This window comes from Abramis brama, assembly GCF_963993115.1.
Source record: "Abramis brama genome assembly, chromosome: 18".
Lineage (NCBI taxonomy): Eukaryota > Metazoa > Chordata > Actinopteri > Cypriniformes > Leuciscidae > Abramis > Abramis brama.
In genome coordinates this window covers 34,906,957-34,926,818 of record NC_139980.1, presented here as the reverse complement: position 1 = coordinate 34,926,818, position 19,862 = coordinate 34,906,957, and the positions used below count along the sequence as shown (strand labels likewise).

The window sequence follows — 19,862 nt, the reverse complement described above, 5'->3', positions numbered from 1 at the left end:
CACATATGCACACTCACTCACACACTCACATACACACAACGAACACTCTCTCTATCTCACACACACACACACACACCCACACACACACTCACTCACTCACTTACACACTCTCACACACTCACATACACACAACGAACACTCTCTCTCTCTCACACACACACACACACACTCTCACACACACTCACATACAAACACACTCACACTTACACACACACACACACACACACACACACACACACTTGGATGCTCTCCACTGATCAACACTGTAAAAAATTATATGATCAGTTTGTCACATCAAGTGTCGAGAGTCAATATGTGTTTTCATTACTTTAAGTCTTCAAAATAATTTTTACTGTACATGAGATTCAAATTGATTATAAGTCAGATTAATTTATTACTGTAGAAACATTAGCTGATGACATGCAATTGGATTGTACTTCAAAATGTAAAGTGATCATGAAACAGAAGTTTCTCTGGTCTGTTCTCCTCTATAATGTGTTATTATATCATAATCATATCTGAGTGAAACAAGAGCAGATGTGGGCGGGGCTTGATCTGTGGGGAGTTGATTGGATGGTTGGATGGTTGTGGTTTGCTATTGGCTGATCTCATGTGAGTGACAGGTTAAAGCCCCGCCCACATCATCAGAGAAGAAATGCTGCAAGAGGAACTTATTCTGATTCAAGATTTGTTTCCATATTTGTATTGACATTTAAAATTTGTTTTACTTTTTGTATTTTCCATTTAAATTTTAGTTAAAGTTTTAGTCATTTTGTTGTCATTTCTTTTTTTTTTAGTAAAGACATCCATATAGTGTTTTATTAATATTTTGAGTTCAGTTTAATTTTCCATTTCCATTTTAGTTATTTAATTTTTATCAGTTAGTGTTTTTTTGTAAACATCTATTAATACTTTTTGTTTGAGTTTTAGTACATCAAGTTAAAATAAATGAAAGTTTGACTTTTACTATTTCTATTTCAAGTAACAAAAATATTCTGTTTCATATTTCTGTTCTCAGAGCTGCTATTATTATTATTATTATTATTCTGTTCTCTTTCCCACAAACAATCCCTGGGAAAGAGGAAATCACTGAGCTCAGTTTCCTTCCTTCCTGTTGCAGGAATGCTGAAAACATGCTATAACAATCATAAATAATACGTGCAGCGGGGATTCATAACGCTTAGTCACTCATTAAAATCCAGAAATGAAGATGCGTATAACACTCACATTGCTTAAAACTAAATATATGAAATATCTGAACGTGAATCTCCCAAACAGTGACTTTTTACACGAAAACAAACAAAAATAATATATTCAAAATATATTCTTAATATAGTATTGTTGATTTCAATAAGTTGCTTCACACATAAACGATGTGTATTTCAGCTTTGTGCTTAATCTTTTTAAGTTAATAATACTCAAAATGTAGTTACAACCACTTCATGTATTATATTAATGACCACTTTAGGATTGGACTTTATTTAAATATGAGAATAGCCCAAAAAAAGTGAATTTGAGTTAGTATTTATAATAAATATTATTTTATTTAGTCTATTATGATATGGAAATTAAAATAAATAATGTATGTCGCCTACAACAAAACTAAATGATGCAAACAATTTTTCTTTTGTTTTGCATAATAAATCATTTATTAAATAAACAAATGGTTTATAATGCATATTATTTTATTAAGTCTATTATGATATGCAAATAAAAATCAAAACCACAAAGAAAAATGTTCTGTTGCCTACAACGAAACCAAATGATGCAAACAATAAAAAATTGCATTAAAAAACAATCCTTTATGAAATAAACATGGTTTACAGTAATTTCCTCTTTAATATTAATAATTATATGATAGGCTATTACATTTGCAGTATTTGTTCGATGTGCTCGACTATTAAAACATAGTTCTTAAACGATATTTAGTTTCTTCTCTATGATCCACGATGTTGGCTTATGCTAGACTTCACAATCATCAGACACATTTTTACTCTGTTTTACAGTGACGTAATGCTCAAAGGCAATCCGGGACACGTCATAGCGCGCAACGCCGAGGGGTGCGCGCGCCTCACAGATTTATGAATGAACGCACAAAACGTCACCTTAATCCTTCACTAATGTCAATCACACACACTATCCGAAGAAATATCACAGAGTCAGTGATCTAGGACCAGGTTGGCGTTTATAAAGCGCGCGTTGGCATCGCGCGTCCCCCCCGCGCCTCACATATGGCTCGCGCCACTCCGCCGCTTCTGGACCAGATGAACGGATTCGCTCCGGGTTCTTCACGCGCTATGATCCAGCGAAGAGCCATGCGCTCGAGACGCGATTCCCGCGCGCGTTCCGTGTAAACCCGACGCTTCTCACCAACGCTTGATCGGTTCTGCTGACTCGCGCGGCTCGACCCGGTTCTGTGACACCGAGAGTGTGTGTGTGACTAGAGGAACAGTGTGTCCAGTCCCATGTTGCAGCCGAACCAGCACGAACATGCCCGCTCAAAAGATCCGGTGAAATACGGCGAACTGGTGATTCTCGGGTGAGTGATGATGATGATGATGATGATGATGAAGCGCATTTACTACAGCGGCGCCGGAATTGTGACTCACAATGTAGAGTTAAAAATAACCCAACTATGGGGTGGTATAGCAGAACCTTCCCATCTGTGGGTTATTTTAACCCAATACACTGGGTTAAAAGCAACCCAACAGTTAACTATTTGTTTTTATTTATGACATTACTTTAATAAATAAAATACACTTTGTTTCAAAATGCAGATTGTTTATTTGTATAAAACAATAAATAGGCTATGTCTCAACAGATATAAATTTTTTGAATTGCAAACTAAATATTGGTGAGTCTAGCATTTAATGTAAATATAGCTTGCATAATTGTGTACATAAATTAAAAATACACAAGTGTACATACAACATACATATTTAACCCAACAACCGGGTTATTACTAGAAATTACGCAACTTTAAAAATGACGTTTTTGGAAAAAATAACCCAACATAGTGACCCAATATGTGTAACCCAACAGTTGGGTTCAAAAATAACCCAATGTTTTTTACATTGTATACAATATGGCAACATTTAAATGAATTTGTTACAATTTGGCAACATTGTTGCATCACTGTGCGATAGTTCTGAGATCTGACTTATAATGCGATTTATGTTATTATTAAACAGTGTACATCACATTTACATTATTACAAATAAATAATTTTATTGTTGCGGCTCTATGCTGCTGATTGCTGATGAACTGTTCAGAAAGGAGGGCTGTGAACCTGTTAATGAAGTTATTATTAACTAGTTCTCGACCGATTTTTACAGAACGATGCTGCCGATATACATAAACTATTTGATGATCGTAAATAAGGTCTATAGGAAATTTAGACGAATGCACTACATGTTTAAAAGACACTTAATATCCAGTAATATTATTGATCTGAATCTAAATTAGTTTTATATATGTGATGTAGTTTGCATCATTGATTCTGTAGTGCTGTAGAAATAAAGCAGATTTGACTTGACATGCATAGTTTCTGTAAATTAAGCAGTTTATCTCAGAATTGTTTCATTTATGCATTAGGAAACAAAAAGAGTGGTTTTGCTTGATAAAATATCCATCAACGGTTGATAAATCAGTCCATCAGTGTTATTAACAGAGTGAGCAAGGCTGAGAGCGAGTGACATAATCCACTCAGGAAATGAGAGCGTAAAATGTTTCCGCCTACACGTCTGTGTGTGTGTGTGTGTGTGTGTGTGTGTGTATGGCAAGCCATTTTAACATTTAAAAGCTAATTTTGACTATCCGGAATTAACATTGTAGATATCAACAATGTCTTTCTGACTAGTCGTAATTACATTTTGGATAGTTGGAATTGTCATTCAAGATATCTGTAACATAATTGTGACTAGTCGAATCGACAGATAGAGATATCTGTAATTCAGTTTTAACTAGGCAAAACTGAATTACAGATATCTGCAATGACGTCATTGAAAATGACATTCAACTCGTCACACATCTTAAATGACAATTGCAGATATCTGTAATTCAGTTTTGACTAGGCAGAATGAAAGTTAAAGATATCTCAAACGTCATTATGACTAGTGCAAATTATTGTGCATGACGTTGCTCTATTTTAGATATCTATTTCCCCTCCCCGCCATATTCAAAGAAGAAGTGGGTTAATTTCCTTATTTCTATGAATGGAAGAAGAAAGAAGCAGTCATGGCGTTGGCTGTAATCGAAAAAAACACCAGAAAATGATTTTTATATAAAAAAAAAAAAAAAAATGTTGCAATACTGTTTATGATCATGCTTAAAAGGTTATTGTTGCCGTAAGATTTATGCGTGAAAGAGATTCACACTAATTCACTTTAATAAAGATGCTGACATGCATGCTATTCTTGCCATGGAAGTACAATAACATTAACTTCCTTAGATGAGAAAAAAGTTCTTAGTTCAGATTAGTTCTTATTTTTTATTTTATTTTTTCAGTTTGAAACAGTATCTAACAGCATTAAAAAGACGATTAAAAACTCTGGTTGCTCCGACATGGTGCTAATCAGTGCTAATTAAAGTTAACAGTTAACAGATGTGATTTGATGATTTGAACAACACGCTCTGCTCCCGCCTAAAGTATGATGCATACAGATATCTACAACGTCATTTGGCCTAGTCAAAACTCTAATTCAAGATATCTGTAATTACATTTTGACTAGGCAGAATGAAAGTTACAAATATCTCAAATTTCAGATTTCTCTAATCAAAATTAATTTCAAGATATCTATAACTTGATAATAAATATCTACAATTAAATTATGACTATCCCTAACTCCAGTTTAAGAGATCTGCAACGTCATTTTGACTAGTCATAACTCCAGTTACAGATATCTACAACGTCATTTCGCCTAGTCAAAACTTAATTTAAGATATCTGAAAGGGAACATGTAGATATCTTGAATTGAGGTGAATTAAAGATATCTTGAACTGGAGTTATGACTAGTCAGAATCAAATTGAAGATATCTCAAACTAGAATTACAGATATCTACAATTCAGTTGCAGATATCCGTAATTCACATAGTGGATATCTGCAACTGAATTGTAGATATCTGTAATGATAAACCCCATACAAATGAATGGCAAAAGTGACGTCATTTGTCCTAGGAAGAATGTCTTTGTGGATATCTGAAATGACAATTATGGATAGGAAGAATGTAGTTGTGGATATCTGAAATGTTCTTTTTGACTAGGCAAAACTGAATTACAGATATCTGCAACACATATCCAGTCTAGCTTTTAAATGTTAAAATGGCTTGCCATATGTGTGAGATACTAGGAAGTGATTGTGCAGGGCAGGAACTCCTCTTATATCCACAGACTCGCTGCTTCATCATGCTTCACCTTCACCTTCTTCACATGAGAGAAATTAGACCATAATCAGTTCCAGTCAGCTTTATTTCCACGGCGCTTTGTTTCAAAGCAGCTTCACGGTCATAAACAGGAACAATAATGATCATAATCTGCATTTCAAGAGCAGATCTGTGTAAGGAAACTACTGTAACTTCATAATGCTGCTCTGGTCTACATCCATGAAGGATTGTGTTGTTGTGCTGCTTTTTATTGTCATCCGTTGGTCTTGTTTTTACCCTCTGGTGCTCTTCAGTCATTTTTGACTGAAACATGTTAGAATTATTTTTAGAAATGTTTGACTTCATTGGAATGGTACGAAACTTGGTAAAGGTTTTGGCACTTGCTTTGTGAGCACAAATAAATAAATAAATCGTGGACATGATTCGAAAAAGTTTAATGGTCCTGTAAAAATCGTCACACTTGTGCTCCTCGCGGTCTAAAACGAGCGCATTGGAAATGAATGGAGACGAGTTTCCTCTAGTGGAAGCGTTTGGTACTGCAGCCGAACACACTCTCACTGAAAGATCATTTATTGAGATATCATTTGTTTAGATTTATGGCTTTGATTTTTCTTGCAGTTTTAGAGTAAAACTAATAAATAGTAAAAAATGTATATATTGCATATAAAAATTTAAAATATTATTTTTGTGCATTTTTCATAACAATAAACGTAAAATTCTGTAACTTTTTTTAAGTTTACTTTTTTAAACTTTATTCACTTCAGCAATAATCTGCCAAGTGTCGTCTTTGAAAAGAGATCAAACTTCAGTCTGTCGCTCTAAAGCATTCAGGATTTACCACAGTTTAAGTTGGAAATTTATTTTCAGGTCTATGCTCAAAAAGTGAATGGATTATAAATACAGCGTAAATATAATTTAGTGCCATAAAATCCCCTAAAAATACAAAATATTAAATAAAAAACATTATAGAACTAAAATATAGTACATTAATTTCATTGAAATTGATAATTTCTGTAATTTGACCGACACGCGAGAAGAGTTTACTGAGTACTTTACTGAGATATTAATGCATTTGAATTGTTTTTATTTTAAAACTTCAGGTTTTCCAGAAGTTTCTCATCCACACATCTTTCTGCACATGCATACGCTCACTGAGAGGATACAGAGACTAATACATTTTTTTTTCTTTATTAGCAAAATATCCAGGGTCTCAAAATTGCCCTCATGTTTTTACAGAAATTGCGCGAGTAAATGTTGTCTTCTCTGCAGGAATGTAATATAAAGATTATACAAAGTATAATTTATTTTTAACAACACAATGAAAGTCGGGGTAGCATGCGACTAGAGGAAAAATAAGCATTTGAATATTTCATTGTGAGTGTGAGCCTGTGTGAGTGTGAGTCTGTGTGTGTGATTCTGTGTGTGTATGTGTGTTTTTCTGCGTGAGTGTGTGTGTGGTTGCATGCATTCATGCGGTCTCTGCTGTCTCATTGCTGAAGCAGCACTTTGACCTCTGCACACACACACACACACACACACACACACACACACACACACACACACACACACACACTCTCAGTGTTATGATGCTCCGGCAACATCTATGCCATATTTGAATATTCATCCGTTCATAAGCCCTGAAATGCTGTGGTTTATATAAACACGTGTCAGTATCACACACACTCGGAGTCTGAGCCCAGCTGTGCCATTGACACGCAACTCGCCTCGTTCTTTCCTCGAGTCTCAACAAAAGCGCCTTTCTCTTCTGATGGCTCACACTGAGGTTAGTGTTAGATCTGAGTCGGTAATTAGCTTATTATGGACGTCACATGCCTCTGAATATCCTCAAATCTCTTGACTAAACTCTTGAGTTTTCAGTGCTTGAGTATATCTATAGAAACAATAGATTTTATGTTTATTTCAAAGTATGCATATATATTAAAATATTTAAGTATTTTGAGAGTTTAGGGAGATCGACCCACTTACATTGTTTCGACTCTTTGATTGGTAGATTTTCTGTACGGCATCATGGGTTATATAGTTTTTTACCATAGGTTCATCATATGTTAAACATGATTATTTTAAAACTAAGTCGAAATAATGTGAGTAACATTGTTACACCAGTAGGTGGCGACAAGTGACTGTTAAAAATGTGTTTGTCATTGAATCATTCATTCAAGAGATTCGTTCAAAAACACTGATTCATCCAGGAATAAAAAAGTGAATTCTTTGAGTGAGTCATTGAATCATTCATTCAAACTGATTTTTGATAATTAATTCCATTTAATTAAACATTTTAAATAGGCCGCACTGCAGCAGTTAACATTTAGTCAGAACCTCTAATAAATTACATGTTATTTTGTTTAGTTGTGTGTTTAGAATTGTGTGAGAATAGCCATCTCTATTTCATTCTGTATTTATCCAGAATCATGCAGCTCTAATTTATGTCAGTCAATATGAGAAATTCAGTCAATGAGAAATCTGGTCTATGAGAAAATACACTTCCCAGTGCACAGACTTACCGGATCACTGAGTACTTTTATCTATAGTTATTTATCTATGCCTTTATTTGTGGAAAAAAAATATTTTTAATTACAGAATCTATAAGTTTAATTCTGTTTATTTTACAGATTTATATTTTTATCAAGTTCATATTATTGCACGTTGCATATTGATATATTTTCCAATTAACTATTTCTAATTTCCAAGTCCTTCGGATGAGACGTAAAACCGAGGTCCTGACTCTCTGTGGTCATTAAAAATCCCAGGATGTCTTTCGAAAGAGTAGGGGTGTAACCCCGGCATCCTGGCCAAATTTGCCCAGTGGCCTCTGTCCATCATGGCCTCCTAATCATCCCCATATACTGATTGGCTTCATCACTCTGTCTCCTCTCCACCAGTAAGCTGGTGTGTGGTGGGCGTTCTGGCGCAATATGGCTGCCGTCGCATCATCCAAGTGGATGCTGCACATTGGTGGTGGTTGAGGAGATTGCCCCTTCTATGTAAAGCGCTTTGAGTGCAGAGAAAAGCGCTATATAAATGTAATGAATTATTATTATTATTATTATTAATTTAGAAAATATGTAAAATAAATATGATTTTTGTTGCTGTAAATGTTATGAACATTATTTACCATCCTTAAATTAAATAATGTGATGTTACATATAGCCTATTGACTTTATATCAGCTGATATCAAAAAGCCCATATCGGTTGATCAAAAATTCACTCATCCAAAATGTTCATGTCTTTCTTTCTTCAGTCCTGGAGTGTTTTTTTTGCGGAAAACACTCCAGGATGTTTCTCCATATAGTGTCTTCAATGGGGTCCAACGGGTCGAAGGTCCAGATGTGAGTTTCAGTGCAGCTTCAAAGTCTCGACACGATCCAGCCGAGGAATAAGAGTCTTATCTAGACAAACCAGCGGACATTTTATGACAAAATAAACATTTATATACTTTTTAACCACAAATGCTAGTCTTGCACTCGCTGTGATGAGACACACATTACGTAATCACGTTGAAAGGTCAAGCGTGACCTAGGCGTAAGAACCGACCCAGTGTTTACAAAGCCAACGTGCAAAGACTAAGTCAAATGGCACTTACAAAAAATAAAATAAAATAAAATAAAAGGTAAAACAACGATGTTGGACGATTTTGAAGTTGGTGGAGTTTTTAGCCCTACTCTACATTTCTGAACCGGAACACGCATGACCTTTCAACCTTTCAACGAGCATATATAAACGTTTATTTTTTTTATAAAAATACCACTGGTTTATCTAGATAAGACTCTTATTCTTCGGCTGGGATCGTGTCGAGACTTTGAAGCTGCACTGAAACTGAAATTAATCCAATCCTGGAATGTTTTCCTAAAAAACCTTCATTTCTTTTCGACTGAAGAAAGAAAGACATCTTGGATGACGAGGGGGAGAGTAAACTATCAGGAAATTCTGAAGTGAACTAATCCTTTAATAACTAATCCTTAAAGTGTTATTTCACATTAGATGACTATTTGTGTAGACTTTACCAGTAAAATATCTTTTGATATAAGCAGTTATTGTAACCATTACTCAGACTGTGATATAAGATTCAATTCAATTCACATTTATTTGTATAGCGCTTTACACAATACACATCATTTCAAAGCAGCTTTACAGAAAATCCATATTACAATTTACAGTGATCTGTTATCAGAGGAAACTGTCAGAAATGTACATATACAAAATCACAGTTACCAAAAAAGATATTAATTTAATTAATAATTTAATGCAGAAACAATGAGCTCATTGAAGTAATGAATAATGAAGATGCTAAAGAACATGTGTTTCTGTAGGTATAATGGCTCTCTGCCAGGAGGAGACCGGGGTCGTAAGAGGAGCCGCTTTGCTCTTTACAGGAGAGCGAAGGCTAACGGCGTCAAGCCGAGCGCGGTGCACGTCCTCAGCAACCCTCACGACAGCAAGGTGCGTTCCATTCAGCACATCGCAGGTGCAGTGCATTGTGGGATAGTGAGAGTGTGTGACCTTTGTTTGCAGGCGGTGAACAGCAGGGGGCAGCACAGCATCTCCTTCACCCTCTCCAGGAGCCAGACCGTGGTGGTGGAGTATTGCCACGATAATGACACCGACATGTTCCAGGTGAGTCCAGCATGAGAACCTTTTTTTCAAGGCTTGCACTTTGGAACTTATTTCAAGGTTTGCGTTCTCGAGTTGCCAGACACTGTTGTTGTGTGAGTGAGCGGCCGGAGCGCGTTAAGGGTTTTCTGTTAGAACGGTGTGTGTTAGCGGCCGCTAAGTTAATAACTCATGATCTTTACAACGGAAGTGAATCAATCAAAACTAACTTTATCTGGACAATAACTTTATTCTAGATCTGCTGTAAAGTCCTGAACAATCTCTGTTACTGTAATCTCCTGTTATCACTGTAAAGCTGCTTTGAAATAATCTTTATTGTTAAATATGATGTCTGTAGTAACATAATTTTTCATTGAGATATTAGACTTCTCTGTGTCAGAGTCATTCTGCAACTCGTCGGTTTGTAATACATGGACATTTCAGAGCAGATTCAAGGTATATATTCAATAGTATATTCAATAGTATAGACTAGGGTTGGGAATCAAAAACTGATTCCAATTCTGGAATCGAATACTTGAGGTCAGGAATCGGATACGTGTTAAAAAATTTAAATTTCGATTCCTCTTATTATCGATTCCTTTTGTGAGTATTTCAATACAACTTTAAATCACTAGCTGCGTTTACATGGACACTTATAATCGGATTGACGGCTCAATCGGACTAAAAAAACCTTCATGTAAACACCTTAATCGATCCGATTGAGCTCGATCCGAATGAAATTTCGATCGGATTGAAAGGGGTGATTTATCCCTTTTGTAATCCGATCGAGAGAACATGTAAACACTTGATCGGATTGAAACCCGAAACTGAAAGGACTGCTCATGTGCGATGACGTTAACTAGCGTAATGACGTATGACGCGCGGAACGAGCTGTTCTTCCTGTTGAATAAAGTGTCATTATTAATAAGTTTCCCGTCATTCTAAAATCCTCATTTCACTCGCGCGTCTGTGAAGTGAAGCAGGACAACGTCCCACCAGTCCTTGTTTTGGATTCTCATCCACAGACGACTGGTTTTGGCCGCGGGCAGGGGCATTTTTACTGCGTGATCAATAAGCAGCACGGAAAAACGGTTAATATGCTCTAAATTATGACCATGAGACGAATTAATATTACGTCTGCTGTTTAAAACAAATAAAGAACCAATAGAGGAGAATATGCGCAAAAAGCGGGAAACTATATATTCGTGCAGTGTGCGCATGTCAAAACATCAGATCCGATTTGAAACTTGTGACATATAAACGCGCACATCAACCCGATTACTTTATTTATCATTCATGTTAACACCTTGAGTGTATTAGATCCGTGCGGCTCTTAAAGTGACAGTAATATTCCTGCCGTCTCTATAATAACACTAATATTCCTGCCGTCTCTATAATAATAATAACACTAATATTCCTGCCGTCTCTATAATAACACTAATATTCCTCTGCTCTATAATAACACTAATATTCCTGCCGTCTCTAATAACACTAATATTCCCGCTCTATAACAACACTAATATTCCTGCTCTATAACAACACTAATATTCCCGCTCTATAACAACACTAATATTCCCGCTCTATAATAACACTGATATTCCCGCTCTACAATAACACTAATATTCCCGCTCTATAACAACACTAATATTCCCGCTCTATAATAACACTAATATTCCCGCTCTATAACAACTCTAATATTCCCGCTCTATAATAACACTGATATTCCCGCTCTACAATAACACTAATATTCCCGCTCTATAACACTAATCAAACAACAAAAGACATTCGTTCTTGACTGAATAACTTTTGTAACTATATTTGTAATGTATTTTATTTATAAAGTTCAGTGTTATTTTTTCCTTTGATTACAGTTTCTGAACCTGAACACCTGAAAATTTTAAAACTGTTTATTTCAATCGTATCTTTGTTCAGCTGTATCTATTTGTCATGATTGCTAATTTATTTGCTCTTTTTTAATTAGTGAGTGTTTACTTGTCTTTAATAATGCTTGAAATGTATATTAGTTCGGCTAATTGTTTTTCTATGTTGTTTTTAAACCACAGGCAAACGTTCGTTGTGTAAGTGTTCTTTAGCCTGTTGATTTTTGTTCATGATATTCAGCTACAATTAGATGAAGACTAAATGTAAATGATATCTAAGGTTTTATTATTTTTTTTATTTACCTTATTGGAATCGAAATTCGGAATCGATAAGATTAAAATTCAAACGATCCCCAACCCTAGTTACGTCCTTGTTCTTGCTTGTGTTGGACTCTGAGACTGATGTGTCCCATAATGCCGTGTGCAGATCGGCCGCTCGACGGAGAGCCCTATAGACTTCGTGGTGACGGATACGCCGGGAGGGTCCAAGGAGAGCGAGGACTCGTCTTCGGCTCCCAGCACCATCTCACGCTTCGCCTGCAGGATCGTCTGCGACCGCAACCCGCCGTTCACCGCGCGCATCTACGCCGCCGGCTTCGACTCCTCCAAGAGCATCTTCCTCGGAGTGGGTGTTTATCCTGGGAAACATTGCAGAATAACACTGAACAGGATCATCATTTTTAGTAGGAAATAAACATTTTGGCCGATACCGATAATTCTTTATAATCGAAAGCCAAAAACCGATATATTGGCCGATTAATCTAAATCCCGATTTTTATGTAATTTTTGAGAGCCTGATTACAAAAACACAAGTCTCACCATTAAAAGACATGTCTTAAGCACACAATTATAATGTTTTATTATAATTTTATGTAGCCGATATGATAGACTTGCACATGTTGCACTTTTCTGAAGTGATTTAAATCATATTTTAAGCAATTCAGAATCATCATGATGAACAGTCGCATCTGAAGAGTCTCAGCTGAAGGAAATAATACATTATTTATCGGCTTTAATATATTGACCAAATTTTCTTATCAGGCCGAAAACGATAACATTTAAAAATGAACATATATCAGCTGATAAATCTAAATCCACATTTTTATATAATTTTTGCCTGATTACAAAAACAAAAGTCTCAGCATTAAAAGCCACGTCCCAAACACACAATTATTATGTTTTTATTATAATTTTATGTAGCTAATATGACAGACTTGCCCTGCACATGTTACACTTTACTGTATTTTCCTTTTTTCCCAATCATATTTCAAACAATTTAAAACCATCCTGTTGAACAGTCGCATCTGAAGTGTCTCAGCTGAAGGAAATAATACATTATTTATTGACTTTAATATATCGGCCAAATTTTCTTATCAAGCCGATAATGATAACATTATAAATTAACATATATCGGCGGGTTCAGATATCGTAGCGATATATATCGTGCATCCCTCGTTGCTACTTAAGTTTCATTGTGACTTTAAAAACATATTTTTAATATAAAAATATTAGTGGCTACCATCCAACCCCTAAAAATTAGGGATGCACGAAGTTTTTTTACATTCATGCATTAGGCAGTGGCGCATTATGCTTTAATCTGTTTTTGCATTGCAAAGGTGGTACAGTAGCACTTTAAAAGTGGCATTTAAGTTTAGTGCCACTTTATTAATCCCACAAGAGGTTATTATATTAGGGCAGTGGCATCACATCACAAACATACATTAAAAACAATCATATTCCACATACACTTCTACTTATTACAACATTCCAATGTAGGCATCTTTACACACTGTTTAGCGGTGGCATGAATGCATGTACACTTTTACAGTTGTATACTTTGATTCCAGGGTCTGAGGCCTTAACTCAGCTGTGCAAAGACGCAAAATTAATTTATCATATCATTTCACATATCATTCCTAGTGTAAATGCATCTCTCATGCAGGAGAAAGCAACTAAATGGAAGAATCCGGATGGTCACATGGACGGCCTGACGACCAATGGCGTGCTGGTGATGCATCCGCTGGGTTTCCCAGAAGAGCCGAAGCAGGGTGTGTGGAGAGAGATCTCGGTGTGTGGAGACGTGTACGCCCTCAGAGAGACCCGATCCGGACCCATACGCGGACCTCTGGTGAATCACACACATCCAGAGTAGGATTGCTACGATAGTCAGTGTTGCTGGTTCAGAATCAACACCGGTTACATCACTTGCCCACCGCAGCACCGCCCCCCACCGTCGTTTTAAATTGAAATTTTTGTAATAAAATCATTTAGTTCAGTTAGAGAACAGACACTACAATTAAAAACTGAACGTGCCTGCTTAATAAATCGTGAGCTGAACGAGAGTCGCAGCGCAGATCAGCAGCAGGAGTCAGATTTCATTAAATAATCTGTATTGTTGTGTTTTTCATTAAGAATAATAGGTTAATGAACTTACGATTCAGGCAATCCGCCCCCGAATTGACGCTAATTTGAAAGCGAAACTAAAATGCGCACGGGCATTCATAATGGTGCGCGTCCACGGGCGCGGAGAGCAGAACGGAGCGAGTGTTTTCAGTTCATTTCTATGGTAGGAAATAATTGAACACGCTCGCTCTGCTCCACACCATTACAAATGCTTGTGCGGATGTGCGCATTTTAGTTTCACTTTCAAATTAGCGATTTAAAAGCCCCGCCGGTGATACCGGTATTACTGATGTTGTCACACGTTGATTAACCGGAGGGAAAATATCCTCACCGTCATATCCCTAATCCAGATACAGGGGACAAAATATGCTGTTTGCATCTTTAACTCTGGTGCTCTTCGTGTGTCGGTCAAAAATTACCAAAATTATTTTTTTTATTTAAATGAAACTTATAATAAAGTACTATATTTTAGTTTGATAATTTTTATTTCATATTTTGTATTTTTAGGGGATTTTATGGCACTAAATTATATTAATTTAATTAATATATATTCACTTTTTGAGCATAGACCTGAAAATAAATGTCCAACTTAAACTGTGGTAAATCTTGAATGCTTTAGAGCGACAGACTGAAGTTTGATCTCTGTTCAAGACGACACTTGGCAGATTATTGCTGAAGTGAAAAAAGTTTTAAAAAGTGAACTTAAAAAAAAGTTACAGAATTTTATGTTTATTGTTATGAAAAATGTGCAGAAATACTATTTAAAATTTTAAATGAAATATATATTTTCAAAAACATGTTTAACTCTAAAAACTGCAAGAAAATCAAAGCCATAAATCTAAACAAGTTGTGTTCCAAATATGAGCTTGATATCTCAAAAAATGGTCTTTCAGTGAGAGTGTGTTCAGTCCGTCTAGCTCCCACTAGAGGAAATTCGTCTCCATTCATTTCCAATGCGCTCGTCAGTATTTCTTGTTTTGTTTAAGTCATATTTTCATTTAGTTAGTAATAATAATAACTGTGTTGCCATATTGATAATCACTCATTTTGACAAACAAGCAGAGCAAACCTGCAGTGTTCTCCAGTGCAGGCACACACACACACACACACACTCAATCACACACTCTTCCACACTCACTCTCTCTCACACTCACACACACACACTCGCTCACTCACTCACACACTCACTCTCTCTCACACTCTCTCTCACACACTCACTCACTCACACACTCACACTCTCTCTCTCTCACACTCACTCTCACACTCACTCTCACACACACACTCGCTCACTCACTCACACACTCACTCTCTCTCACACTCTCTCTCACACACTCACTCTCACACACTCACACTCTCTCTCTCTCACACTCTCTCTCACACTCTCTCTCACACTCACTCACTCTCACACACTCTTCCACACTCACTCTCACACACTCTTCCACACTCACTCTCACACACTCACACTCACTCACTCTCACACACACTCACTCACACACTCTCTCACACTCTCACACTCACTCACTCTCACACACACTCACTCACACACTCACTCACACTCTCTCTCACACTCTCACACTCACTCACTCTCACACACACTCACTCACACTCTCTCTCACACTCTCACACTCACTCACTCTCACACACACTCACTCACACACTCACTCACACTCTCTCTCACACTCTCACACTCACTCACTCTCACACACACTCACTCACACTCTCTCTCACACTCTCACACTCACTCACTCTCACACACACTCACTCACACACTCTCACATACTCTCTCACACACTCACTCTCATACTCTCACACACTCTCTCACACACTCACTCACACACTCTCACATACTCTCTCACACACTCACTCTCATACTCTCACTCTCTCTCTCACTTTCTCACACACTCACTCACACACTCTCACATACTCTCTCACACACTCACTCTCATACTCTCACTCTCTCTCTCACTTTCTCACACACTCACTCACACACTCTCACATACTCTCTCACACACTCTCACACTCTCTCACACTCACACACTCTCACTCTCTCTCACACTCTCTCACACACTCTTACACTCTCTCTCACACTCTTACACTCACTCTCACTCACTCACACACACACTCTCACACACTCACACTCACTCTCTCACACTCTCACTCACTCTCACACTCACTCACTCTCACACTCTCTCTCTCTCACACACTCACTCTCTCACACTCTCACTCACTCTCACACTCACTCACTCTCACACACTCACTCTCTCACACTCTCACTCACTCTCACACTCACTCACTCTCACACACTCACTCTCTCACACACACTCACTCTGTCTCTCTGTGTGTGTGCAGGCAGTGGGCGAGAGCAGTGCTCTACAGGACGGGTCTCTGGTGGATCTGTGCGGAGCGACTCTCCTGTGGCGTACGGCTGACGGTCTCCTCAAGTCTCCGTCTCTCCGGCACCTCGACACACTCCGCCTGGAGCTGAACGCGGGTCGCCCGCAGTGTCCCGTGGGTTTGAGCACGCTAGCGTTCCCGAGCCTCCCGCGCTCACACAGCCTGGAGGAGCGCCAGCCGTGGGCGTATCTCGCGTGTGGACACGTGCACGGCCGGCACGACTGGGGCCGGCGCCCCGAACGCCACCGCGAGGAGAGTGTGTGTGTGTGTGCTGGGAGCCACGGGGAGTGTCCCCTGTGCCGGACCGTCGGCCCGTACGTGCCGCTGTGGCTCGGGTGTGAACCGGGTTTATATGTGGACGCCGGCGCCCCGACGCACGCGTTCGTTCCCTGTGGACACGTGTGCTCGGAGAAGACGGGCCGGTACTGGGCCGAGACGCCTCTGCCTCACGGGACTCACGCCTTCAGACCCACGTGCCCGTTCTGCTCCGCCCCGCTCGCGCACTCACACACACACACACGCCTCATCTTCCAGGGGCCCGTTGATTGATGAAGGGGCCGAATGGGGGACGAAACGGGTCGGGAGTCTCAACAACAGGTCGAATAAGTTTTCCGAATAAGTCGAACTGCTTTTTAAAGTCTCTTCTGCTCACTGAGATGCGTTTATTTGATCAGAAAACACAGTCAAAACAGTGTAAAATAGCTCAAACCGGTCGAATAATCATGTTTTTAGAGTCTCTTCTCCTCACTAAGGCTGAAATATTTGATCGAAAATAATGCATTTGTAGTTAAAAAGTATATAATTGTTTTTTTTATTTATAAAACGGCCGCTGGTTTGTCTAGATAAGACTCTTATTCCTCGGCAGGATCGTGTCAAGACTTTGAAGCTGCACTGAAACTCACATCTGGACCTTCGACCCATTGGACCCCATTGAAGACACTATATGGAGAAACATCCTGGAGTGTTTTCCGCAAAAACCTTAATATGAACATCTTGGATGAGTAAATTATCAGGAAATGTTAATTCTGAAGTGAACGAATCCTTTAACTACCGCTTAACCGCTTAGCTCTAATGCTTGCTTTTCCGATAACAAGCTAATTTTGCCATAAAAGACGCAACAAAATGCAAAAAAAAATCAGTCATTGTGAAACAAAATCACTGAACCTGTTCATGAGCAGTTGAAGGCAGCATTGATTTCTTTAAACTAAATCCGAAGAGATTCCCGACCCTTTCCGAACCTCGACGGCCGAAACTCTCTCAGTACATCAACCGAACCTCAACATCTCACACACACACACACACACACCAGAAACAACAAAACAACAGAAACCTTTATTAATACGCTTGTTTTCAGCAATAAGCTCAACTAGTAGATCCACCGTAGAGATGCAAGCGGTTCGATCCGTGTTTCCCTAAACCTCGAAGGGCTTTCCTCGCCTAGCCCTCACGTTTTCTTCTTCTTCTCCTTAATTTCTTCTTCTTCTCCTTTATTTCTTCTTCTTTTCCTTTATTTTTAGGATGTTTTAGCATTAAATGACAGTCGTAGCTGCAGTATACGCTGTAGTCGTTTGAAATTGTCGAGATGTCATATTTTTCTACATGACTGTGTTACTAAGCTTGTTTAGTAACTTGTTTTATATACAAGTGTTTCACATATAGCAGTATATAGATTATATATATATATATATATATATAAATATGAATATATTATCTTCTGTGTATGATTTGAGTCCAGGAGAGTGTGTTGAAGAAGGAACGCCTCACTGTGCCGACGACACGCGTCCCGTATGATGAATGTAGGACTCCGGCGCTTCGTTACCGTCTACGATCTCCTGGTGCTAACGATGATTCTAACGATGATTCTAACGATGATTTCTAACGAATGATTTTTTTCTTTCACGCTGAACTTCACTGATTGTTTCTCTTCAGAAAGGCGGCATCGCTTTATGATAACTTTCATCAATGTGTCATGAACAAACAGATAATTATAATCTATATTAGTGGTTGTCAGTATTATTATGAACACTCTTTTGTATATTTTAAGATTTGTCAGAACCGGGGGCAAGAGTACAAAACACACACACACACGCACTTACACACACACACACACACACACACACACACATAAGAGGCTGAAATCAAGATGATTAATCTCGGATAAAGCATTCCTTTATTTTTGTTATGTTTTTGTTGAATTTTGATATTATGTGTAACAAAATGTCTTTGTGTTCAGGTTTGACTAGTAAAATTAATGCAAAAACTGACACTTCAAATCAACGTCTCAAAAAAAAAAAAATATATATAAATCTTGACAAATGTAGTCTTTGAGAATGTCTAAATTTTATCCAAAGCGACTTGCATTGCATTCAAGCTATACATGTTTTTAAATTAGTTACTGCATTTTTACATGAGTTATTAGAGTGTGCCAAGTGGACGATGACACCTCAGCAAAGCAGGACACAGACGCATGACATTTAATGCGTAAAATGTTATTGATGAAAGTTATTTTTATAAAGTGTTCCCAACAGTTGTCACACACATGCCTGCACACTCACACTGTGCATCTGAGCATTATAAGCTAAGCACTCGATAAAGCTTTGTACTGCAGGGTTTAGAGATTAAACTGCTCTACTTTACCTCACAAACTAAAGAACAGACCTCAGTTTACGACCGATTTTAGTTTTTTTAACCCTGCCGATAAAGCCGAATTCTCTAGAAGCTCGTTTCCGCCACAGAATATTTTTTTTTAAAGATAATTGCGACTTTTTATCTCCCAATTGTGAGATCTCGCAATTCTGACTTTATTTCTTAGTCTTGCGAGATATAAAGTCGAAATTCTGACTTTTTCTTGCAATTACGACTTAATATCTCGCAATTGTGAGATAAAAAGTCGCAACTACCTTTGTTATTTTTCATTCTGTGGCGGAAACAAGCTTCCATAATTGACCTAAATCGTGTTCCCTTGATATTATGAGATGGTTAAGCATGAATCAGGTTTATTTCTAGGACACTAGAATCGCTGCATATTAATGCAATAGTCGTTTGCTCAATCTGAACCTGTATGCACTTCGTTTTTCAGTGGAACTTAAAATAAAAGGACACATTTTGAAGAAACGCATATTCTTGATGCAGCTCTTTTTAAAAAAAAATCCATATGCACAATATGTCAAGTTATATATTATGCTTTATGCACT

General features: G+C 37.8%; 1 protein-coding gene across 2 annotated transcripts; it reads left to right on the top strand.

Annotated features, from left to right (window-relative positions):
• The first annotated feature begins 2,238 nt into the window (after positions 1-2,238).
• Positions 2,239-18,239, top strand: LOC311068530 (E3 ubiquitin-protein ligase pellino homolog 2). Of its 2 annotated transcripts, XM_084091031.1 has the most exons (6): positions 2,239-2,539; positions 9,712-9,841; positions 9,914-10,015; positions 12,299-12,496; positions 13,814-13,999; positions 16,624-18,239. In XM_084091031.1, exons 1-6 carry the CDS (start codon positions 2,466-2,468, stop codon positions 17,215-17,217), a joined length of 1,284 nt encoding a protein of 427 aa, XP_083947157.1. In that variant the 5' UTR covers positions 2,239-2,465; the 3' UTR covers positions 17,218-18,239. The 2 variants fall into 2 exon arrangements, with proteins under 2 accessions (XP_083947157.1, XP_083947156.1); XM_084091030.1 differs by having other exon boundaries at positions 2,334-2,539; positions 9,712-10,015; positions 16,624-17,794.
• The last annotated feature ends 1,623 nt before the right edge of the window (positions 18,240-19,862 follow it).

Excerpts from the sequence above, each read along its gene's own strand:
- LOC311068530 (XM_084091030.1), top strand. The coding sequence starts at position 2,466 with ATGTTGCAGCCGAACCAGCACGAACATGCCCGCTCAAAAGATCCGGTG. Across the intron at positions 2,540-9,711 it reads GGCGAACTGGTGATTCTCGG|GTATAATGGCTCTCTGCCAG; the intron begins GTGAGTGATGAT and ends GTGTTTCTGTAG. Across the intron at positions 12,497-13,813 it reads CCAAGAGCATCTTCCTCGGA|GAGAAAGCAACTAAATGGAA; the intron begins GTGGGTGTTTAT and ends TCTCTCATGCAG.